Genomic DNA, 23,701 nt, shown 5'->3' on the forward strand with positions numbered 1-23,701 from the left:
AGTGCAACTAAACTTAAGTCTACCAGTCCTACTTCCAGCCTGGAAGAATTTATGACATCACTAATGACATCACAACTGCTTGAGTGACATCACTTATGACATCAGTTGCTCGAGTGACACCACTGATGACATCGCATATGCAGCTCCCCTGCGCAGTTGACCGATTGCGCGCCACGCACAAACTGGCCCTCCAATTATCCATACTATTTCAGTTGTGATGTCACTTGAGCAACTGTGATGTCATAAAACGCTGTGATTTCTAATAAAGCAACGTTTCAAATCTACGTTAGAAACGCTCCTGTGTTTGGAGGACTTGTTGAAATGTGCCGTAACACATTTTTGGTTCACAAACATTGATATTGAACATAATTGTTTGCAGAAAAATAAATAGCATTTTATTGGGTTGGGTTTACATGAGCGGCTCACAGTATAGCTGACACATTATGAGACAAGACAACGTTTGGGATATTGAGTGATTTATTTTGGAAAAAGTGGTTAAAGTGAACCAACACTATTCTGATACTATTATAATACAAGAAAATATAATTAATGGGAGGGAGGAGGGTGTGGGTACAAAATGATTAGGCGAGGTGAGACGTAGTTATTTGATAACAGTACAAAAGTTATCACTAAACAAATCTGAGGGTTAGTTAGTCATCTTTGCAGTTTGAAGCCACAGGTACCTTGTTTCTCTTGCTGTTTATGTAGTGTAGTGGCTTAACAACAACTGTAGTTCAATCTGGAAATGCTAATTCATGTGATCCTATCCTATCCTGGAAGAGGTACAAAACACAAATCTTACAACCGAGCAGTGGAACAACACACGATTCCTATAAATGAAACATAGACTACTATCTACTCATTCTACTGTATGTGTTGGAACTGGACCTAAGTGCTTGATGTACTGTCTGCATATAGCGTATTCTCTTCTCTGACTCTACACTGTTGAAAGTATTGATGTACTGCCGGCATAGAATCTCTTCTCTGACTCGACACTGTTGAAATCTCGCCTGTAAACATTTCCTCCTAAGCTTTGCTTTTGTCTGAGGTCTCTTGGTCGGCGCTCTCCCCTCCGCTGACAAAACGCCGGTTCAGCTCCGTCGTCAACGCTGAGCAGCACGATTTCTGCAGAGGACACATTGAAAGAAGAAGAAATGGACAAAGATGAAAACGGCTACAGAACCTGACCATTGATGTGAATAGAATACACCAAGTACTGCTGCTCAACTCTTACCTTGCCATCCTTGGCTTGGCTGCGGGCCTTGGACACCAGCTCCAACAGGGCCAGCAGGAGCCCCAGGCAGAGCCCCAGGCCCAGCAGGATGAAGATACCCCGCAGGTTGTGGGGCTGCAGGGCCCCGGAGGTCTGGGCCGCGTCGCCCCCCACACAGCTGCTGGACCACCACTTCTTCCTCAGGTGGGTCAGCTCACCGGACTCGCTCAGCTGGAGGATGGCCACTGTCAGGTTTTTTATAAATGGGGAACCTGGGGCAGGAAAGGGAGGGTGATTTAGAAGACAGACATAAAGGTCAGACAGCATGTTCAAGCAAAAAATCTAATGCAAACATCTACAGTAGAGCTCCAGCGATGTTGGATGTTGATGTTGATGAGTCGACTGACAGAAAATCAATCAACAATTTTTTTATAATCAAATAAATCGATAACTTTAAAGGAGCTAATTTGTTTTTTGTTTCATTTTTTTTGCCCACTAGATGTCATGCTGGAGCTGTAACGTCAGATGTAAACACAGTCTATAAAACACACAGGCACAGCTTCCCATGGTACCGTAAACACTCACATTGCTCTGCTAGAACTGTCTGCTGTCTACACTAGGCAACCCAGACCAGCCTGTGTCACAGAGAGACATGCAGAGCGAGGCATATAGCCGACCTACCATCAGAGACTATGAGCTTACTTTCACAGGCATTTTCCCAAACACAGTCACGGCTTGATCCACTATATGCTGTCGAGTCTCGCTGGGTCACTCTGTCCATTTGTGAACCCGGAGAAGAGCTAAACACACACACACACACACACACACATGAAGGACGAGGCTCGGCCCAACCCAACGCTGCAGTAGTCTTGACTCAACAAGCCATGTTTTCACAACACAGAGAGGGGGCGTGGCTTCTTTCACGGCTCAAAACAATTGATAAAACGGCTCTCTCAAATCAAGCAATCTGATTGGTTCACAGCCATTGTATAAATCCAGTAACCCCCTCCAATAACCCATGGCCATGGGTTATTGGTTGCCATGGCAACTCTCTTACTAAAAGCCTTTGGTTACCTCAAATGACAGTGTAGAAAAAACAAATGGCGGAGACAGCTGTCAGATCCTTGTGAATCGATCTTCGCTTATAACTTTACTAATACTTCGCAGAAAATTATGTTTTGTACAAGAATAGACGCGGGCTAATGTCTTCTTTGCAAAAAAAAAGGCTGTTAACGCCGCATTTAACCCCGCATTTAACCCCGTAACGTTAGTTGGTGTCGGGCTTTGCAGAAAGCACTCAGCTTCTCAGCAAGCGCTGAGAATGCAGCGCTGCGCTCGAGCTGCGTGTCGGGCTTTCCAGAAAGCTCTCAGCTTCTCAGCAAGCGCCAGGATTGGCCAATGTCAACTTCAGTCTCCAGAACGATCCAATCAAATCACCCGCACGTTCTTGCGGTCCCGCCTTACAGTAGTGTTTCAACTGACTCTATCAGAATACCATGCCAGTCGGACTTATAGTATTATTATTATTATTATTATTATATTATCATACTTGGAAACCGTTTTATAAAAGCAATATAGCACTCGAGCTGCGTGGTGTTGTGGCATATATCGCAGGCCTCGTGGGATAACAGCTGATCAGCGGGATATATTCGCCACAACACACTGGCTCTCATGCTATATTCCTTAAATAACTCACCTGTCTCGCTAGATATAATAGTGGTTTACAGGCATCTAGCAGGGCTGAATATTGCATTTAGCCCCTTTAAGGGGGGAAAAAATCCCAAAATTCTCTCATTCCAGCTTGTTAAAGGGTGACTTTGTGGATTTTAAACCAGCTTTGTATCATTACAAAATCAGTCCTACTATAATGCAAATGAACAATGTTTAACGTCCGTCCATCCCCTCCATCTTGCCTGGACCGAGAGCTCCCGGTTCCTCCGCAGGACTTCCTGCTCGGCCGACCACAAATGAAGGTAGAGAGAGCAATAATGATATTGATAATGACAGTAATAGTGAAACCATGGCGACTGCCCACAAATGACAAAGTTATCAACATTTTTCACCATTTTCTGACACTAGGCATCAGCGCGCTCAATTCCTAGGCTCGCCTGCTGCGCGGCCTCGCCCGCCCTGCAGCTCGCATACAGTACACAGCTCGGCCGCTATGCTGAGCAGCCATGACATCATCAGTGGGACAAACATTGAAACGGAGAACACACAGAGAACAGACAGAGATTGCCCACTTGCCCATTTTATATATTTATATCTAGATAGATAGGTTATAGACCAAAAGACTAATCGATTAGTCGAGAAAATAATGGTTTAGTCGCAGCCCTACAAACATCTTTATCTGTGGCTAACCCTGGTCAAAAAGGTTGTGACAGGCCCAGAGGTCTCACCCAGTGGTGCTGCAATACTGTAGCCTCTCATCGCGATGACGTCCTGGGAACGCGTCAGTTCACAATAGCGTGCCACAGCCAGGTCCAGGGACACGGCCTCACCGATAAAGGCAAAGTTTCCCTCCTGGGCTCGGCGAATACCCTCCTCCATGTTGGTCACATAGCTCTTCTTACGCTCCATATGCTGATAGATACGTCGGTGGACAGGATTGTTGGAGTTCTGGTATAGAAAAGATTGAAACGATGTAGGATGTGGAAACCAGTGTTGGGCAAGTTACTTTTCAAAACGTAATATACTACATATTACGAGTTACTTTCATTTGAAAGTAATAAGTTACTTTACAATAGTACTGTCTGTGTAGAGTAACTCGTTACTCATTACGCCACTTTTGGATTACATTTACCAAAACAACGGCAGTAGCAGAATGACATCGGAACCTCCAGAAAAATAATTTAAGCCGCCTTGAAGTCAGTGTAAACAATCCAAAATTCTAAATGTTATTCTTTTCCTTTGTTATTGTCATCTATAGTGGTTATTTGCATAAAAACACACAGTTTGATTAGGAAATGATTGTATCTTTTGTGCTTTGAATTAAAAAAAAAAAAACTCACTTTGTAACTTGAGTTACCGTAATTTCCGCACTATAAGCCGCACCGGAGTATAAGCCGCAGCAGCAAAATTGCCTGTTTGTTATATAAGCCGCACCGGACTATAAGCCGCAGGTGTTTTAATGTTTTTTTTTTTTTTTTTTTTTTTATTGTGTTTTAATGTTTAATTACCATATGTAAGGGTTCATGCACAGAGGGGATTGTCGGGAAAGAGATGGCTGTTTGAGGAAGCTCCCATTTATTAACATTTCAACAAAACAACATAACACAACACCACCTGTGTTTTTTTTTACAGTGCACACAGTGTCCGCGGTGTGGTGAAAAGAGGGCAAGAGAGGAAATTAAAACAGAAGTGGATTTATAGTTAGAAAGAGTGCTAAAAAAGAGAGAATTCCGTTTTTTGTTTTTTTCCCCCCGAAAAAATCCATAGATAAGCCGTACCGTTATATAAGCCGCAGGGCCAAAAAACGGGGAAAAAGCCGCGGCTTATAGTCCGAAATTTACGGTACTTGAGAAAGTAACTGGTATAATATTACTGAAATCCTATAAGTAATAAGTTATATTACCGAGTTACTGCAAAGTGCTAAAAGTAATATATTACATGTAATATGTTACTTTTGTAATGAGTTACCCCCAACACTGATGGAAACAAACAAAATTGTATTCCTCTCATGTCCTCCATGCATACTGGATACATACTCACCTATAGACAAAGTAAAGGAGTTTAAAGCCTTGAGACACACTGAGACACAGATTGCGCAAAAGAGGTTGGAAGTCAGGTATGATGTCCTACTGCTGTTGTTAGTGTGGACGACACTGTCCACTAGTTCCTTTTACCATCCTGCTCAGGACTACAGATTAAAATGAGCTCTCTCGCTAACTCTGATGCATTTACATGGATGTGGAAACTGACATGTTGATTAATCGCAGTGGTTCTCAAATGGGGGTCCGGTGACCCCCGGGGGTCCGTGGCACTTTGCCAGGGGCTCGTGAAAGGTTTTCAGGATTTGTTTTTGTTTTTTTTTGTTTTTTTTTGTGTGTGCAAAAGCTTCATAGTTCAACGAAATTATTGTATGCTTTAAATCTAAAATGGTTCAAACAAACCTATCAATTTAAAAGTCAAGCACGTTTCCGTGGAAACGATTAAGCTTAGCCCAAAATCACAAATCAGAATGAAGGGGTCCCCGGTATATTTTCTATCTTGTAAGGGCTCCTTGGCTGAAAAACATTTGAGAACCTCGGGATTAATGTACACTGTCCCTGGTAAATAAATTAATCAAATGAAATGAAAATATTGCGAAGGTGGTTGTATTATTTTGTACATTCCGTATAGGGGACTTTAGGCATTCATCCTGAACTACTGGACGTACCTTGAAGAAACCCATTGAGGAACCACCTTCGACTGTGGCATAATCAAGAACGTCCTGGTTGGCAAGGTCTTCAAAGCTCTTGATGGAGACTTGCTGGGTGTCGGCGTTGAGCATGGAGTTGAAGTTGGAAAAGTAGGAGGCCAGCAGGACTACAGCAAATACCCACCAGATGGCGCTCACTAGACGTCCAGACAGGGCTTTTGGGTGAGGACCAGCACCTGACACAGACAGCAATCAAACCAATGTCAGTTATATGAAGCTCTTTTAAAGAAGACAAATCACAAATCAATGCTTTTCTGAAAGATTTGCTTTCCTATGGTTGTTTGCCTGGTGATGACTGCAAACTTGATCACCACATTTTAATTTCCCACTACAACACTGCCCACACCAGTATTACAATTATAGGGATGCAACTCAGTATATTTAGTCTGAGAGAGAACGTACAGAAGCAGAGAGCAAAATGTCTTTATGTGGCTGTGGTTGGGTTTCTCCTAGTCTCTCCCCAGACTCAAATATTATGTTGAATTGCTGCGCTCCGCATACTACATAAGTGAGTCTGTGCCAGTTAACAGCCACTGCTGGTTTTGAAGGCGGGTTGAAATTGAATGAGTGACAGGTCGTAGCACCGATGAGAGAGCAAATGGGCTGCGCCTCCCGTGTCGTCTGATCGCAAAGTCGTTACTGATTGGAGAGGACTGAAGCCATCACTGGCATATGACTGGCCAAGTGAACGGTTCCCTCCCATAACCATCCCTCTGAGGGAAAGTGTCCCAGACCCAGAGAGAGATCTGCAGCTCTGCAGTAACGTAGTGTATCAGCGTAAGAACTCTCATGGGGCTGGCGTCGAGACTAGGTTTTTCCTGACTGCTGTGTTACCTTGCAGGGCGAGAGCTCCGGTGATGTACCAGAAGCTGTGCAGCAAGGTGAAGTTGTGTTCCTCCGTCTCTGGTCCAGGCCATTCGGTAGGACTGATCCTGGAAACGCAGAGAAACACAAGTGTCACCTGAAAATCTTCTCCCCACAGGAGGTGAGCAAATTGAAACTTGAACGCAAAATACGAACGTGCGTCCTAAACAGCAGTGCGTGAGCACTCCGTCCAGAGAAGTCGAGACTCACCAACGATGGCTTAACCCCCATCACACACTAAAAAGAAGACACTTAGGAGCGAAGAGTGCATGTATTCTTCTGACAGGATTTCAGAGTAACCAAGTCCATCAAACGGTCATAAATTGAAACAATGGTCTCCCGCTGCGTACACTTTCTAATTGTGTTAACTTCTTGTAAATGAAATAATGGTGAATTTTAACAATTGATCAATTTGCTGGGGACCCCCTGGGACCCACTCAAGGACCCGTGGTGGTCCTCGGACCCCATGTTGAGAACCACTGGCCTAGTGCAACTTTGAACACTTGATAGTCATGGCTTGACGGTCATTTTTACTGAATAATTTCTTCTGCTTGTTCTGAAGCTTTAAAGGCCCAGATCATATACCAGTGTTTGAGTGTGTGTCAGAAATGCTCACAAGTCATTTTTTGCAAGTCTAAGTCAAGTTTCAAGTCTTTGAGCTCAAGTCCAAGTCAAGTCTCAAGTCTTTGGTCACAAGTCCAAGTCAAGTCTCAGGTCTTTGGTCACAAGTCCAAGTCAAGTCTAAAGTATCTTATGGATGAGCGTTCTATCATCTGCTGCATGCCATCTGGTCTGCTTAGAACACTGCATAGCTAAAACTAAGGAATTCAAAGCATGTACTGTATTATCCTCACTCCTTTATCTATTAGCATACATTATCAGCATTGATTGGATGACATCAGTATAGATTTCCTTAATGTTAATGCACCAAAAAAATAATATAAAAAATAAAGATTGTTCACAAGTCCCAAACCTTCAAGTCCAAGTCAAGTCTCAAGTCTTTGAGGACGAGTCTCAAGTCAAGTCTCAAGTCACTGTGAGTGAGACTTAAGTACGACTCAAGTCCAAGTCCCAAGTCCAAGTCCCCATCTCTGGTGTGTGTTACCAGATGAGTCGTCTCTCCCCAGACTCAAATATGACGTTGAATCGCTGCGCTCCGCATACTACATAAATGGGTCTGTGGGACTATCACAGCCACTGCTGGCTTTTGAAGGCGGGTTGAAATTGAATGAGTGACAGGTTGTAGCACTTGAGTGCCTCTTTTAGCCTTTTAGCCTGTGTCATGTGTTCTTAAATGTATCCTTCTTCTCTTTCCTTCTTTATATTCATACGTAATGTACTGTGTCTTTACTCTGTGGGCTACGAGCCTGTAATAAAGTTTATATATATTTTTGACATAATGCTATACTTGCAGTTGACACGATCGAGGTAAAGTTCTATGGTGGGGCATGTTCAAGCACTCACCTGGCCACCAGGAAGATGCAGAGGCCAGTCAGCAGGAAGGAGATGAGGATGCCCACCCACATCTCGGTGGAGAAGGGCGACAGGAAGCTGAAGTGGCTCTCCTCGGACGCCAGGTCTCTGCGCAGGATGAAGCCGATGCCCGTCTGCATGAAGGGCGTGGTCATCTCCACAAACTGCTCCCTGACCGCTGTGAGGGTCAGCGGAGCCACAGCCAGGTCAGCCTCCTGATATAGGGTGCAGGTCAACACATCAGCACACATTTGATATAATAGACATAGTCAGACTTTTATCAGGTCAATACCGCTTCCCATACAGTATGTTAGACTGAACTACTACACATAGAATTCACTTTTCCTCCCAGGCTTTGACTCTTGGCAGACTGTAAAAGCCTCTGAATCAGCATATAGACCACCATGGGACACTAACTCTCCACTGACAGCCAGACTAATGGGTCTAATCCTACACAGTACAGTACATGATACTAATTGCATTTTTCTTTTTTGCTGATATCCTATGCTGATATTTTCCAGCTCTTTTAGCCAATTGACAATGCCGATATATGCACATTTCTCCCCACCTATAATTTCAGAGAACATCAAGTCTCTCCTGTAGTGGAATTAACACATCATTAAAGTTCGTTTTGGGCCGATATTTCATTTGAAAGCCTTTATCAGCCAATACCGATACAGCCGATACTGATGTCGTGCCGATATCATCACACATCCCTAATTGATAGAAATGCTACAGGACCAAACACGAGGGTTGCAGGTTCGCGCCCCCATGTTACCTCCGGCTTGGTCGGACGTCCATACAGGCACGATTGGCTGTGTCTGCGGGTGGGAAGCCAGATTAGGGGTATGTGTCCTGGTCGCTGCACTCGCGCCTCCTCTGGTCGGTCGGGGGGGGGGGGGGGGGGCGCCTATTCGGGGCGGAGGGGAACTGGTGGGAATAGCGTGATCCTCCCACGTGCTACGTCCTGCTAGTGAAGCTCTCCGCTGTCAGGTGAAAAGAAGCAGCGGGCAAATGCACGTGTGTCGGAGGAAGCGTGGTGCTAGTCTATGGCTCTCCCCAGATCGGCAGAGAGTGGAGCAGCGACCAGGGCATCAGGGGGAAATTGGCCAAGTACAATTGGGGAGAAAATGGGGGGGAATCAGAAAATAATAATAATAATAATAATAATAATAATAATAATAATAATAATAAAAAGAAATGGTACAGGACCAGTGCAAAGGGACAATGTAAGATATTAGATGGAGAGGATTCAGTGAGCGCTTTCACACCGGCCTTGAAAGCCGAAAAATGCACGGAAAATAGGATCCGCGCCTCCGATGTGAAAGTCGTGAACGCGCGTTGGTGGGTAATTGTTGTACGCCTTTTGTCCCGCGACGGTAGGTAGTCACAGCGCCGGATTAGCAGGCAACCCGCCTCCACTTGAAAGCGTCGGAGCAGCAAGCCGAAACGGTGCGAATGGTCAGCTCATTCATAAAAAAATTACAGGGGAAATCACCTCATGCAGCAAGAAAGTGCATGAGTGAAAGTAAAAAAAGTAGCCTATACAATCATGACTGCAGGGACGCCAGGAGGAATGCTCTGTGCCTAGTAAGTAGGTTAGGCTTTATGCTCAAACGATGTTGACATTAGTAGGTAAAATTAACAGATATAATAATAAGCTTCAGAGGACTATAGCTGTCTGTGGCGAGTTGGTCTGAGGATATTCCCTCTCGAAACCAGCTCTGTGCATTCCCTTACAAAAACTACTAACGTTATAGTAGTTTATAGGCTACTATTCCCCCGACGAACGTTATGCAGACTGCAGCTGTTTGATATGCGGGCGTCGTCTTTCAGAACGGCCCCTAATTAGGCTACTTGATGGGAATAATTTGCTTTACAAAAAACTGGAACCAAAAGAAAAGAATTAGCCTTGTAGCCTACCTAATAGGCTACATGATGGTGTGTCTGTGATGCATAAAGTTGATCAGATGAATATTGAAAGCCTTGTTACCATGCATGTGGACAACACTTTCGTGTTTTATCTGATCCTTAACGAGCGCAGCTTTATCAGCTTATCCTTAACAACCGCAGCTGCACCTCGTTGGCTGGCATACATCAGCGATGTTTGGTTGTTGAATGAATTTGTTCATCATACAGTAGGCTAGGCTACACTAACCTATGAAAATATTAATTTGGGCGAGGAGCTGAGTGGGATGCCTCCGCTCGCCTTTCAATCCGGGAGCGGTGGCTGTCGCCTGAAAGCACACCGCAGGACGGGAATGTGGCCGTGCTGCTTGGCTCTGTGTGAAAGCAATTTCTGTGGCGAGGCTGCTGGCTTTGCGGGCCTTCTGAACTGCAATTTTGCGCGATCTGTGTGTGAAAGAGCCTTGTGACTATATCACATACATCCCTGTAGAGGTGGTAACCTCACACCTCTTCCCTGAGCGACTCACCCCTCGGACCACCTCGCCAATCATTCCATTCCAGTTCCCACTTGCATCGAGTGCGCCGTAGCGGGCGTCCTTCACCAGGTTGACTTTGTAGGTGAAGCCCACCTTCTTGGAGAGCTCATATATCAGGTCGATGCAGTAGCCCTCCAGCTCAGAGCCTCTGGACATGGTGTACGGGTCTAGCTGAGGGGTGTCAGAAAAAACACGGCCTCGTTCAAATGCCTCATGACTTAGGATTAGATGGAAGTTTATTGATTGCTGCAGGGAAACTCGGCAGTAGAAGCAGTTATGGTAATGATGACACAGAAATGAATAGGATATAAATAAGAATATACCAAACGGGGGTTTATATAAACATGTATCAAATGGTAAGTTGAAATATAAAACGTGTTGTTCCTATTGAGGAACAAAATCTCTGTTGAAGCACAATCACGCTGTTTCACAGTTGTACAAAGTCACTGAAAGGGAGAGAGAAAGAATACCTTTATAGTGGTGATGGATAACGCCTTGGCATCTAGAATGGAAAAACAAACACCTCAGTAAATTCCAGACTCCTATATCAAAGTCATTGAGCACGAGATGAAAGGGTTTAGCCGAAAGCCTTTTTGTTTTGTCTTTTTGCTTTTGGCCGATGCGCCGCTTTCGCATCATGTCCAAGGGCGCGGGAAGGTAGGTGCGGAGGGTGCGGCAGCACCCCCTGGTGGCAAGAGATGGCATTTTCTAAATTGTTGGATTTGGCTGTCCAGTGTTTATAACACCAACAAAGTGCATTAAAAAACAGTTTGTGCTTCCCAGCTGTAATCTTATTTCATACACTCTCTTCAAAAGTTTTTGATTTTCATCATAATCTGGCGTAACGTCATTGTCATGGGCGCCGCTGCAAATATTTGCTCTGGGCCCTACCTACCTAACAATTATATTGTTATAGAAAATATGGACTCACTCATAAAAAAAATTTGTCTGGCAAATTGTTAGCCGTCTATTGTGCGTCAGGACCCCCGAAGGGTAAACAAGAGGGGCGGCTACGCTACGTGAAGGGATATTCCTCCTCTCTTGCTCCAACTCCATATATGGTCAATGATGTCACCAGAACCTCACAGGAGACTCCGCTGAAGACACACTGGAAAGAGAACGCGTTCGTATTTTCCCATACGATGACGCCAATCCACAGAATCCAGTAAACTAAACTTAAAGCTAATAGCATTGTTAGCCTAGTAAGCTACATGAGGGCAAGTGCTGACTGCATAAACAGCATGGAAGTTTATTTGGAGTGGGACTGCAGCAGAAACCGTAAGTACGTTACGTCTCCCCAAAGCGAGACTCGCTCTTCATGGGCCCTTGACAGCTCTGGCCCCCCGGTGCACTGCACCGCCGATCCTTACGCCAGTGTTTTCCATAATAATAATAATAAGTTCAGTGTTTCTGCCTGTGTTGCTGTCTGTTGTAGTGTAAAACGATCTAATAAAGTGAGTGAGAAAAGGAGAAGATACTGGATAATGACATCACAACAGTATAATCCTAATGTTAATTTAAAATGAAATATTCCTCTAAATATGGCTAAAAGTCCAAAAAACGTAAACTTTTCTTCGGGTCCCTTCCTTGCAGCACCCTACTTGATAATAGTTCCAGCGCACCTGGTCATGCCTACACCCGTGTCTGTGGAAAAGTGGGGATGTTCGAAACCCCAATGAAGCATATTGCCACTTTGTGTCCCTCGCTCTATGTGCTTTTCTCTCCGCCACACAGAGTAAAGAAGCCGGCGTGGGACAATGGCCGCCTTGTGGTGAGATTGTGGAAAGGGCTCCATACAGAGCGGACAGTTGCAACGAGGTACAACAGGGGGAGATTGTGAAACATTGTAAGCCGCCTGCGGTGAGATCAAAGTGGCGACCCCTTCCATAAAGATGTGTTCCGGTGCTCCTTTCACCACCCCCCTCCCCAACCCCCCACCCGTGTCTGTCTGGTAACTAACTGCACATTTATCCATGACACTCAAACTTGTTTTCTTTTCGCCGTCAACCGTGACCAATGGCATTCGCAGCGTGTCCAGCGGGACCTAACATGCCCTGCCAGGGTTGGTCAGAGAAAGGAGGGGGGGAGGGGGGGGTGGGATAAGCGGAGGTCCCGGGGGTGCCACTGCTTCATAGTTGCTCGCCATACAAAGGCGAGCCCGGTTGGGTCGGGGCCTATCCCCATATAAAGCAGATGACACCCCGTCAGCCTCCCCTAGAGAAGATGGCAAGACCTATGAGTTGCGGAGATGCCCTGTCAGTTCGTGGCCTGCCCGCCGAGTCTTCCCCCCACACAGTTAATTGATTTATCACAGTGCTTTGTGGACCACAGCGAGGCAGTACCCCCGCGCGCCACCGCCTCAAACTGGTGAGAAATGGGACCCTGCCACAGTCAAGGCCCCCCCCCCCCGCCTCGGCACTTTGATGGGGCTCCAGCAGTCTCATCCAGCTGCCAATGATGCTGGAAGAGTCAGATGGGGTGAATGATTCTGGAGTGCGCCTCTTTCCCATAGAGCAGCCACAGCCTGCGAGTAGCAGATTGGCGTTTTACGCTGCGTCGCGTTATAACTGGGAGGTCGGACTTTCTAATAGGAAAAATTCAAATAAAACAAGCATGTCAACTCGGAGTTCCTACGTAGTCGGAAACTTGGGTACGATTTCTCAACCCCTAGTTTGTCATATGACATCATTTTTATCACCATCGTATATGGTGAGAGAGAAAAAAGAATATTGTATGAATGAAATGAATATGCTTTCAGACCAATCAGCATACCAATACAGTTGGTTAAACCCATATAATTAAATGTTAATGTTGTTATAGAGAGGCAAAGTGACGGCCTACTTCCTGCTTCAGCACTGTACCAGAAATTTTCATCCACCATTTATTTTCCCATAGACATTTCATAAAATGCCTATAAAAATAGTTTTATTTGTTCAAACCGAACGGTTCAGATATATTTAGAATCGGGAGAGACCATACAACATTTCACTCAGACCAAAACTAAAAAAAGAAAAAAACATCGAAAAAATAAATGTTGAAAAAGTAGTGAAAGTGAAATGTTATGTGGTCTCTCCTGTTTCTAAATATATCTGAACCGTTTGGTTTGACCAAGTAAAACTATTTTTATAAGCATTTTACGAAATGTCTATAGGAAAATAAATGCGGATGAAAATCTCTGGTACAGTGCTGAAGCAGGAAGTGACGTTTCACTTTGACTCTCTATAAACTGTTAGCAGTCCCACCTATGACCATAAGCGAACACAGCATTCATCATTGGCTAGCTCCAGAGGCAGAATGATCTTATTTGTTGTGTTAAACCTCAAAGGCCACGGAGGAACTCAAAATCCAAATGACATAATCTTCCTCTTTTCCAACCCATTTATTAATTAACGAATGACCACAGCATTCTTGATCTTGGAATGGTTAGCAGGTTAGCTAACTAGCTTACCTAGATACAGGCTAGTAGCCTATGGGTAGGTCGAACGTGGCAGGTTGGCTAGGCTAACTAGCTAAGGCCATTCTGCATTGTGCTTCTAGGCTTCAAAATATTAACTAACGTTAGGCGACCTCTCTGACGCCTTGCCGCCTGGGCTTCATTCTAATGTTACTTTGGCCAGAAAAACTATGGTTCTTTGGCTCCGCCCGTTGAGGTTGAACTCCAGTTAGACTCAAGGAAGTTTCATATTATCGACAACCAATTAGATTATTTCGGCCTCAGTTTGTAGAACTAACGGTGCAGACACACCAGCTCCGAAAGCGTCGCCAAGTGTAAATTCAGCTCAAGCAGGAGAGTGGCCATTCACACCAGACACGCTCTGTTTTTCTGCGCGCCGGTCACAACTTGTACCGACTTCCTGCCTGGATTGACACAATCGCTCACGTGGCTCGCGCAAAAATAGACCAGACGGTCTATAGACGGTGCTTCAGCGTCTGGTGTGTTTCCACCGTACAACTCCAATCTGCCTGCTGACATGGAGGCCACTTTGCTTTATATCAGGCAGATCTGAAACAGACAGCCAAAGAAGAGGGATATCGCAGGCTGTGACATAGTTTTAGCTCAGTTATTATTATAATTGAGTTGCATCATCAGCATGCAAGTGGTTCTATACGGTACCATTCTAGCTAACGTTAGCTAACGTACTCGTACTGCCTTCTGTTTGATATGATTTGATTTTCTTCCCATGGCCACTGCCGGGCACCATACGTAAAAAAAAAAAGCTATATGCTATATGCTATATGCTATATCAATGAGAAGTGGTGACATGGCAAGCAAGGTAAGATGCACAACTGTTTGTTTGTTTTTTACCATCTGTCAAACCATGTAGGCTATCCCTCCAAGACTTTTTTTTTAATGATTGTTACAATCAAAAATGCTTGATTTTGCTGTGGCTTTTCTCAAGAATTGCGATGCAATTTGCAAAGTTTTATGTGATTTTGTTTGCTGTAAAATTGAAGCTGGTAGAGAGCATACATTAAGGCCTAGTCCTTCGCGTGGCCGACCTGGGTTCGAATCCGACCCGTGGTCCTTTGTCACATGTCATCCCCTCTCTCTCCCCACCCTTCCTGTCTACTGCCGTGTGCAATAAAGGCAAAAATGCCCCCCCCCCACCCCAAAATAAATAAATAAATTACAGGAATTCTGAAAAATGGCAAGCCCCTGCAAACATCATGGGTATTGCATTAGTTATTGTGATTGCAAAATCCTGGAGGGATAGAACAATTTGAGTGGGTGGTAGAAATGAGGAATCTAGACACAGTGGCTACAGTATGACCAAGTGATTTCCCACCCTGATAACCAAGAATACACCAATGATTCTCCTTTGGTCTGTCAAATTTAGGCTACTTCACAAGAAAAAACATTCTAATTATGTTAATAAATGTGTCCAAAAAGGTACGGCTGGTGGTGTGTTGAGTGTCTGGCAGTGTTGTAACCTACTAGTCTTACCTGCAGCTGCAGACAGTGCTGCCACACACAAAACCAGCAGCAGGTAGACTTTCATGATGCCACCTGACGCCGCCTGAAAACGACAGACGAGGAGTTTCGGGCACCGCTTCTTCTCATCACTTCAAAACACATCTCAGCTTGACATTGACCAAGAGCAACAAATACAAACTTGTATGCTTTAAACTTGAAAGATATGCTTAATTATTGCCATATAGGATATATTTGGTACATTTTTACCCAGATGGAAGAATAGTTCACTTTAACAACGAAGACATGTTAAAAATGAAAATAATAATAATTAGTTAAACTCCAGTAATAAGTGTCCTTACCTTAGATCTACTCTGAGTAAAAAAACCTTGACTTGGCTCGCTGACTTGGGTGAGTGGGAGGACTCCAGCAAAAAATACGAGAGTTACTACAACTCGTGCGAGTGGCCAGGGAAGGGTCGGGCGCAGCACCCTTTAAGGGGGATTTATATGGGGGTGGACACAGAGGGATGAGACAGACTTCAAAAGGAGTGTGACATGTGACTCTTTGGAAGTGGGCTGGGAGAAAGAGGAGAGTTTTGAGAGGGGTGTGCATCAAATTCCTACTGGCCGGATGTGGGCTACATTTCACTGTTGTGCAGCAATAGTAGTAAGGAAAAGACCATGAGTTCGATGGTGGAGATATAACCCAAATAATAAAAACAATGTATCAGGATGTTTTAAAGTGAATTGGTACATATCTATTCTCCTCAATTCAGATTATTCCATTACCAAACTACAGAGCTTGGAGGCCAGTACATACTGTACATACATACATATATATACATATATGTGTGTATATATATGTGATTTGATTGTTTTTGTGTTTTTCGATTCTGTTTGAAAATTGATTTTCAGCTTCAACTTTTTTTTTTTTTTTAGTTTTTCACTCTTCAATTTCTGACCATTTTCCATGTCTCAATTAGAAAGGAAAAATGAGATAGGGTGTTAGCGCTCTTGCTACAAGTTCACAGAAACACTCTCAATTAGAAAGGAAAAATGAATTTATCCTTTAGTACCCCGATCCGGCAACCTCCCTGTGAGTTATGGACAAACTTCACCTGTGTTTCAACTGGCACGATGACAGCATTTCCATTTTTGGGTGAACTGTTCCTTTAACTCTATAAATGTGGCTTCTAAAAAAAAAAAAAAAAGCGATGATTTCATTTGGAGGGGGGACGGGCTGTATTCAGTGTTGGTGACAAAAACATTCCCTCGGCCGAGTCGCCCCCCAAGTGCTCGACGGGGCTGGAGGATCGCGGCTGAAGGGCCGTGCCGTGCCGTGCCAAATGGTCTCTAGATAAATACGGCCTTGAAGAGCGAGTCGCTGCTGCTCCTGGAATCCTAATGAAGCCGTCTTTTGTCCTCTGTGCGGCGGGCAGGGGCCGAGTCTGTGGCACTCAAAATGAGCATGTCGCGCTCCAGAAAGCCTCACTAGAGCCCAGGAAGAGGCCGGGCGGCGCTGCCTGACAGCTCGCCAGAGGTGGCCATCGGCTTGGAAACCACAGACTCGACAATGCCCAAGGCCTCCTCCGATTGACAAGTCAGCGAGCAGGAAAAAAAGCAGGAAATAGTTGCATGGCCACTTAGGTTTAATTATGGGGCCGATATTGATCGACTCACTGTTGTCCACGTCAGTTTGTTTGATGACATTTTTATTGTCTAATTGATCAGGCACTATGGTGATAGTTCTCAACGTCGGGACTGGAAACCATAGACATATATAAAGGCTAGATGGCTTAAGGCGGAGTCACCAGCGTCGTTGAAGCGCCGCCATCTTGCTACGGCAGGCTTTCTGGTACGTTCTATGGTAGCTGTTGGAGGGTGCACAGACAAAAATACTCATAACTCGCTGAAATCTTGACGGATTTACAAACGGTTTGGTTTATTACAAGCATATTCCGTTCCCGAGATATGGCAACAACAACAAAAAAAAACACTAAAAACACTATTTTTTTGATGGGCTCCAAATTACACCAAAATTAAACCGAAGCATCTATGCCATGAGAGGGATTCAGGCACAAAGTTTCATGCAGTTTCATCCATTTCCCTAGGAGTTATGATCATCTGATGTGATAATACTAACCCAACAACAGATGCTCATAGCTCCTAGCAAAATGGATGAAACTGCATGAAACTAGGTGCGTGAATTCATCTCATGTCATGATGATGATGCTTCAGTTTAAGTTTGGTGTAATTTGGAGCCAAAAATAATAATAAAATGTTAGCGTTTTTTTAACCCATAGATATATATAAAGCTGTGTTGCCGTAGCAAGATGGCCACCATGCGACGACGTCGCTCTCCATTGACCGGCAGCGCGGGTAAGCCATCTAGCCTTTATATATGTCTATGCTGGAAACCACCAGGGTCCCTTGAAGGGGTTCCAGCCGGCCCGCAGCACATTGATCAACATTATTTCATTAGCAAGAAGTTTTTTTATTTTATTTTATATTTTCCCCCCGATTTTTTATCCCATTTTTATCCTCCATTAGTGCTAATTTTAATTTATTTATCCTGGTTGCTGCTCCACCCTCTGCCGATCTGGGGAGAGCCGAAACTGGCTCCATGCTTCCTCCGAGACATGGGCAGTTAGCCAGCCGCTTCTTCTCACCTGACAGGGGAAGCTTCACCGGTAGGACATAGCACGTGGGAGGTTCACGCTATTCCAACCAGTTCCCCTCCCTCTGAACAGGCGCCCTTAACGACCAGAGGAGGCACCACATTAGCAACCAGGATATTGCATGTTTTGGTGAAGGGGGTTCCTATATGAAGGAAACCCCCGGGAGGCACGGGGAGAACATGCAAACTCCACACAGGCCCTTTTGACGACCCCACCCGGGCGGTGGGCACTCGAGGACATGCGGACGGGCACGCATTCCTCACAGCATCCCAGGTGGGAATCGAACCCAGGACCTTCGAGCTGTGAGGCGACAGCGCTTACCACTGCACCACCGTACCCCCCTATTTGCAAGAAGTTAACACAATTGAAGAATGAGTGTTTTGATCATAGTTTCACCATTATCTCTCTACCTACAATACAGATTGTCAAGGTATTCTGCACTGAATCGTACTGGACAATAAAAAATAAGGTGGGTCTGAGGGGGGAATCTTATGAAATGGGGGTCTGTGGCCCTAATGTGGACTAAATTAGGGGTCCTTGTTGCTATGAAGAAGGCTGGTCTATGGGGTGGGGCTGGATGAAAATGTTCAAATGTTAAGCACAAAACATCAGCTATCAGGAGCTTTGATGCAAAAATATGACCCAAAAATATGGCAAAAAACCCACATGGGTCAAACCTTAATTACGCCTTTAATCTATATATAAAGCAACAGAGAGGCAAAGTGAACGTCACTTCCTGCTTCAGCACTGTACCAGAGATTTTCATCCGGCACTTATTTTCCCATAGACATTCCGTAAAATGCTTATAAAAATAGTTTTACTTCGTCAAACCAAATGGTTCAGCTAAGGCTATAATCGGGAGACCACCATAGAACATTTCACTCAGACAAAACAAAAATAAACGTTGAAAAAATATTTTCTTTAAACCCGCATTTTTTTTTTTACATTTTGGTCCGAGTGAAATGTTATGGGATCTCTCCTGTTCCTAAATATATCTGAAACGTTTGGTTTGAACCAGTAAAACAATTTTTATACGCATTTTGCGAAATGTCTATGGGGAAATAAATGGGGGATGAAAATCTCTGGTACAGTGCTGAAGCAGGAAGTGACGTTCCACTTTGGCTCTCTATATGGGGTAAACAGCTTTTTCCAGAGACTAACTCCCCCCGCCCCCGCCCCACCCCGCCCCCAAGAAAAAAAGGGTGACAAAGTGTGCTTTCAAACTCATGGGTGGCAAGTACTACTGAAAGCTTGTTTTTCTCTTCAACGACTGACGGAGCTTGTCGTCTACTGTGCGGCCTTAAATCTTTGTCGTGGAACATTCTCCCTTCCTGCAGGGGGTGCCGAGGGTGTTTGCCAGGGAGGTTGAGAGAGGTGATGGCTGCTAAACACAGACCCGAGCACGGCCCATAATTAGAGCAGAGGGGCCATTGCCAAAACCAAGGCCAAGGGCTTTTACATGTCAACTTGTGTAAGGCTCATTTTAACTGGATGTTAATGACTTTGTCTTTGTTTCAGCACTGAGACCACTCGCCACTGCTAACGAGCGAAGGAGACAAAACGAGATGTGAAGCTTGCAATTAATATTCATTTTGAGATTTATTCAAGTCATAATTACACGTGGTTTGAATTAAATATTGTCCCTAAAATGTTGCACGGGGAACTGGCAATGGCAGTGCAAACAATACAGTAGGCCTAGACATAAACGTGCGTTGATTACGAGTCATTACCATCTCGTCTTGCCACAGACCAATGAGAACACAGGGATTCAGACATGATGCTCTAGTGTCCCATAACCGTGAGACGATCTGAAACGAGGTTGGAAATATTAACAAATCTTCATATAAAAAGTCATTGTAAAATAAAGCAGACCCTTGGGATAAATAGTATAGTCTATAGTGCATAAAAGACATGCAAGTCAACTTAAAAAAGGGCTAAGGTTGGTAAGGTGTCGTCTACTCCAAAACATTGGCAGCTCAGTCAAATTACAATGTATCAACTACACAAAGAATACTAAAAAATCAAGACCGTTTATCCTGCATTGTAGGAATAATTCCCTCCTAAGACATGAGACAAGTCTCTGCTTTTTAGCATCCAACTGTACATAATCTTCAAAATGATACAATGCCATCATTTTCAAAATATTGCTAGCGGGCGGCTGGGCTACTGATGATGATGATAAAGTCTTAACATAGTGTAGTCAGGTCTAATTCTCTAAATCAGTTAAAAGTACATAATTACAGTTCAAGTCAATAAAAACAATGGGATGGTTTAAAATACAGTCCTCTACTCTTGATCTATTGCTACTGTATGCTCATGTTAAGTTCCAAACAATAGAGAGCCAAAGTGGAACGTCACTTCCTGCTTCAGCACTGTACCAGAGATTTCCATCCGCCATTTATTTTCCCATAGACATTTCGTAAAATGCTTATAAAAATAGTTTTACTCGGTCAAACCAAACGGTTCAGCTATATTTAGAATCGGGAGAGACCATAGAACATTTCACTCAGACCGAAACTTCAAAAAACATAAAAAAAATATATTTTCTTTAAATCCTCGGTTTCTTTTTACGTTTTGGTCTGAGTGAAATGTTATGTCGTCTCTCCTGTTTCTAAATATATCTGAACCGTTTGGTTTGACGAAGTAAAACTATTTTTATAAGCATTCTACGAAATGTCTATGGGAAAATAAATGGCGGATGAAAATCTCTGGTACAGTGCTGAAGCAGGAAGTAGGCGGGCACTTTGCCTCTCTATACTCAGAGTAGATCACAATCAACTTAAACAGCGATATAAAAACTCCTAGGGTAGGGTATCTTCTTTTTTCTAAATTCATTCTGGCATTTATACAACATTTGGTGCAAACAGATGACAGAGCTGTAATTGCTGCTTTTGCTCTCCGAGACAATATTTCTATATGGCATTGGTTAAAAAATGAATCTTGCACATCCTTAAGAGTTAATCAGTAATGTATAACGAGTACAGTGGAACACAGTTTTCTGGAAGATGTAGAAATAGTCTGTATTGTGAACCAGTTGCTGTTGCGAGTTTGAAGATATACATCTTTTTCCTTAAAAAAGAAGAAAAAGAAAAAAAAAAAAGATTACAATTTCCCACTTGAGAAAAGCTGGATGGTATTCCAAACAAGTTCCTAGCTGTGTCTCTCACGCTCCCTTTCCAAAGCAAGTGGGGTCAGTCCTCAGAGCTTGAGCATGAAAAACACTTCATTGTTGTCGGGGTCCGGGGAGGACTGGGACTGTCGAGGGGAGGGCGACCCCAGGGAGGAGAGCTGACTCAGCAGGTCCAGACCGGTGCAGGGACTCCGGGCCACGCAGCACGCCCCCTCGGGGTTCCCCCGCTCCTCGATGGGGCTCGCGCTACTGCCGCTGCTAATGCTGACGCTGGCGCTCCTGCCCTGGGCCAAGCCCTGGAGCCTCTGCCTTTCCTGAGCCTGCTTGGCCCTGTTTGCGATGTAGCGCACCCGGCTTTGGCTCCTCGAGGACGTCCTGCGCATCAGCGGCTCGTCCTCGGCCTGGGACTCCCGGGGCCTGTTTTGGGGGGCAAAGTCGCTGGCGGTCAGGGGCTCCACGTCGGTCAGCCTCCGCAGCTGCTCGGTCAGGTCGCTGGGCGGCCGAGATTTCTGCGGGCTGCCCCAGCGGAGCTGCTCCCTCGCGGGCCGGACGATGAAGCTACGGCTGATGCTGCGGTACTTGCTGTCAAAGTTGCAGGAGATGTCGTCGGAGGTCAGATCTCCCAGGCTTTTGGACATGGAAGCCGCGGTGGACGGGGCTGTAGCTGCTGAGGCGGGTCTGCTGGCTGCCGACTGCTTCAGCCCCTCCATGTAGAGCCGGCTCCAGGTGTGTCTCCTCTGGGCGGGCCTGTCGGGCGAGTCGGCGGCGGCGGCTTCCCGGGGTGTCTGCAGGGGGCGGGGCTGCAGCTCGTCATCGTCCGAACACTCGCCCTGTCGGAGGTTGGGGTTGGACTTGCTCTTGCTGACCCGCTGGGCGTCGTAGGAGAACAGGGCCGAGCGATGGCAGTTGACCCAGGGAGGGTCGGGGCCGCCGCCGGCCACGGGCAGGCCGGCGAAGCTCTTCTTGACCAGGTTGGGCAGGGACAGGTCGATGACGGTGTCACTGGAGGAGATGCTGGAGGACGAGGACATGCTGTCCCTGTAGCTGCCCGGCTCCAGCTTGCTCCACAGCCGGTCGTTCACGGTGGCGTCCGTGCAGACCTCCGGCACCGCCGACTGGCCCTGCCCGGCCGAGGCTGCGGCCGCACGGACGTGCCCCTCGCTTTTGGCCCTCCTCACTGGTGTGTGCGATGGCGGACTGCTAAAAAGTGCTCTCCTGGCCTGGGAGGTCTGAGCTCCAGAGACTACAGGGGTTTCAGTGGGAGGAGCCACAGCAGAATGCTGCCCTCTATGGTCAAACCTAGGCACTGCAACGTCATTTTTCTTGTCTGTCTGAGTTCCGAGGGTTTCCTTCCGATTTGGTATGTGCTCCATGGACGGCCGAGTGCCCTTGCTGGCCCAGGGGTCTGGACTGCAATGTAGCGGGACGGTTTTGGAGTGTGGCTCCTGAGGAGGAAGGGGTCTCAGAGGGGATGATGTGGCCCTGGGAAGGGGAAGGGGTTTGCTGCAATCTCCCTTCACTCTGACGGGACTGTCCATCGGCCCGTTTGGAGGGACAGGCGACGGGGAGGTTGCGGTTATTGCTGTGGATAATGAGTGCAACGGTGGAGGCGGGGAGTGACGTGAAGGTGGCTTGTCTTCTGGGGTGAAGGCAGAGAGAACGAGACGTCTGTTCCTGGCTTCTTCAGAGATCGGCGCGGGCGATGGAAGAGGGGGAACTGGTCTCTGCACTGTGGAACAGTCTGTCGAAAGACACACAGAGCACAAGGCAGCAGTGAACATGTCATCCCCCCAAGAAGTACACAGACACAGCGCCCCCCTCAGGACAATCAATGCAATGGCAGATGGATGGGATGGGGCCAATCCATTGTCCCCCGATTTGATCACGGGGAACAACAAATCACTAACTTCTAGGCTGGGGCTGATTTTCGATAATATTGATATTGAATATTGCGATATTTGCTGAATATCGTGATATTTGTCACCATATGAAGATTGTTTTTTACAGTCTGCCCTGCTTAGGTTTTAATTTGTGCCGAAGCGACGATGCCCAACATCAGAATTACATTTGGGCAATTAAGACTAATCGATTGGTACAGTATAACACTGACTGTACACATTACAGGCTTTCATGAAATCTGTAGCTTCATCTGTTATAGTGGAGCCAAACTGAATCCTGAGTATTTCCCACAGTGACTCTTGCCTGGCTGGCTCTGCACCCTTATGACCCTGATGTGAAGCGAGTGAACAAACCAACGCTGGCATGGTGCCCTCATGACTTCCTCTAATAGAGCTCCACACTACAGTCACATGACTTTTTCATCACGTCATCGACCCGGAAGTGAGACGTAGACATTTTGAAAAATCCTTATATACTGTATAACGAGTTTTAAGTCTGGAACCAAGCCAACCCGTGACCTACTGAATCATGAGTGACCATAAAGCATTCGGTTTGAGCAAGAACAAAAAATAACAACGGGGGAAATTCGATTCCAACCCCCCACCATTATTTTTATCAGTACAGTAGGTCACGTTATATAAGGATTTCTCAAAATGTCTATGGAGA

General features: G+C 45.5%; 2 protein-coding genes across 2 annotated transcripts in view; both read right to left on the bottom strand.

Moving 5' to 3' along the window:
* Positions 1 to 556: 556 nt before the first annotated feature.
* Positions 557 to 15,727, bottom strand: LOC310794357 (putative glutamate receptor). The gene is made up of 10 exons (XM_083656349.1): positions 15,689 to 15,727; positions 15,360 to 15,432; positions 10,885 to 10,916; positions 10,406 to 10,585; positions 7,962 to 8,185; positions 6,468 to 6,565; positions 5,592 to 5,809; positions 3,613 to 3,832; positions 1,235 to 1,485; positions 557 to 1,125 (listed from the first exon to the last, which is right to left on the bottom strand). Exons 2-10 carry the CDS (start codon positions 15,412 to 15,414, stop codon positions 1,027 to 1,029), a joined length of 1,377 nt encoding a protein of 458 aa, XP_083512475.1. The 5' UTR covers positions 15,415 to 15,432; positions 15,689 to 15,727; the 3' UTR covers positions 557 to 1,026.
* Positions 15,728 to 19,652: 3,925 nt separating this feature from the next.
* The window catches only part of plch2a (phospholipase C, eta 2a), a 261,324-nt gene continuing 257,275 nt past the window's right edge, over positions 19,653 to 23,701 (bottom strand). Inside the window, exon 22 of the mRNA XM_083656395.1 lies at positions 19,653 to 22,877. Within this exon, the coding sequence (XP_083512521.1) occupies positions 21,205 to 22,877 (1,673 nt within the window). The 3' untranslated portion in view covers positions 19,653 to 21,204. The remainder of the gene's footprint in view (positions 22,878 to 23,701) is intronic.

This window comes from Poromitra crassiceps (assembly GCF_964638095.1).
Source record: "Poromitra crassiceps genome assembly, chromosome: 20".
Lineage (NCBI taxonomy): Eukaryota > Metazoa > Chordata > Actinopteri > Beryciformes > Melamphaidae > Poromitra > Poromitra crassiceps.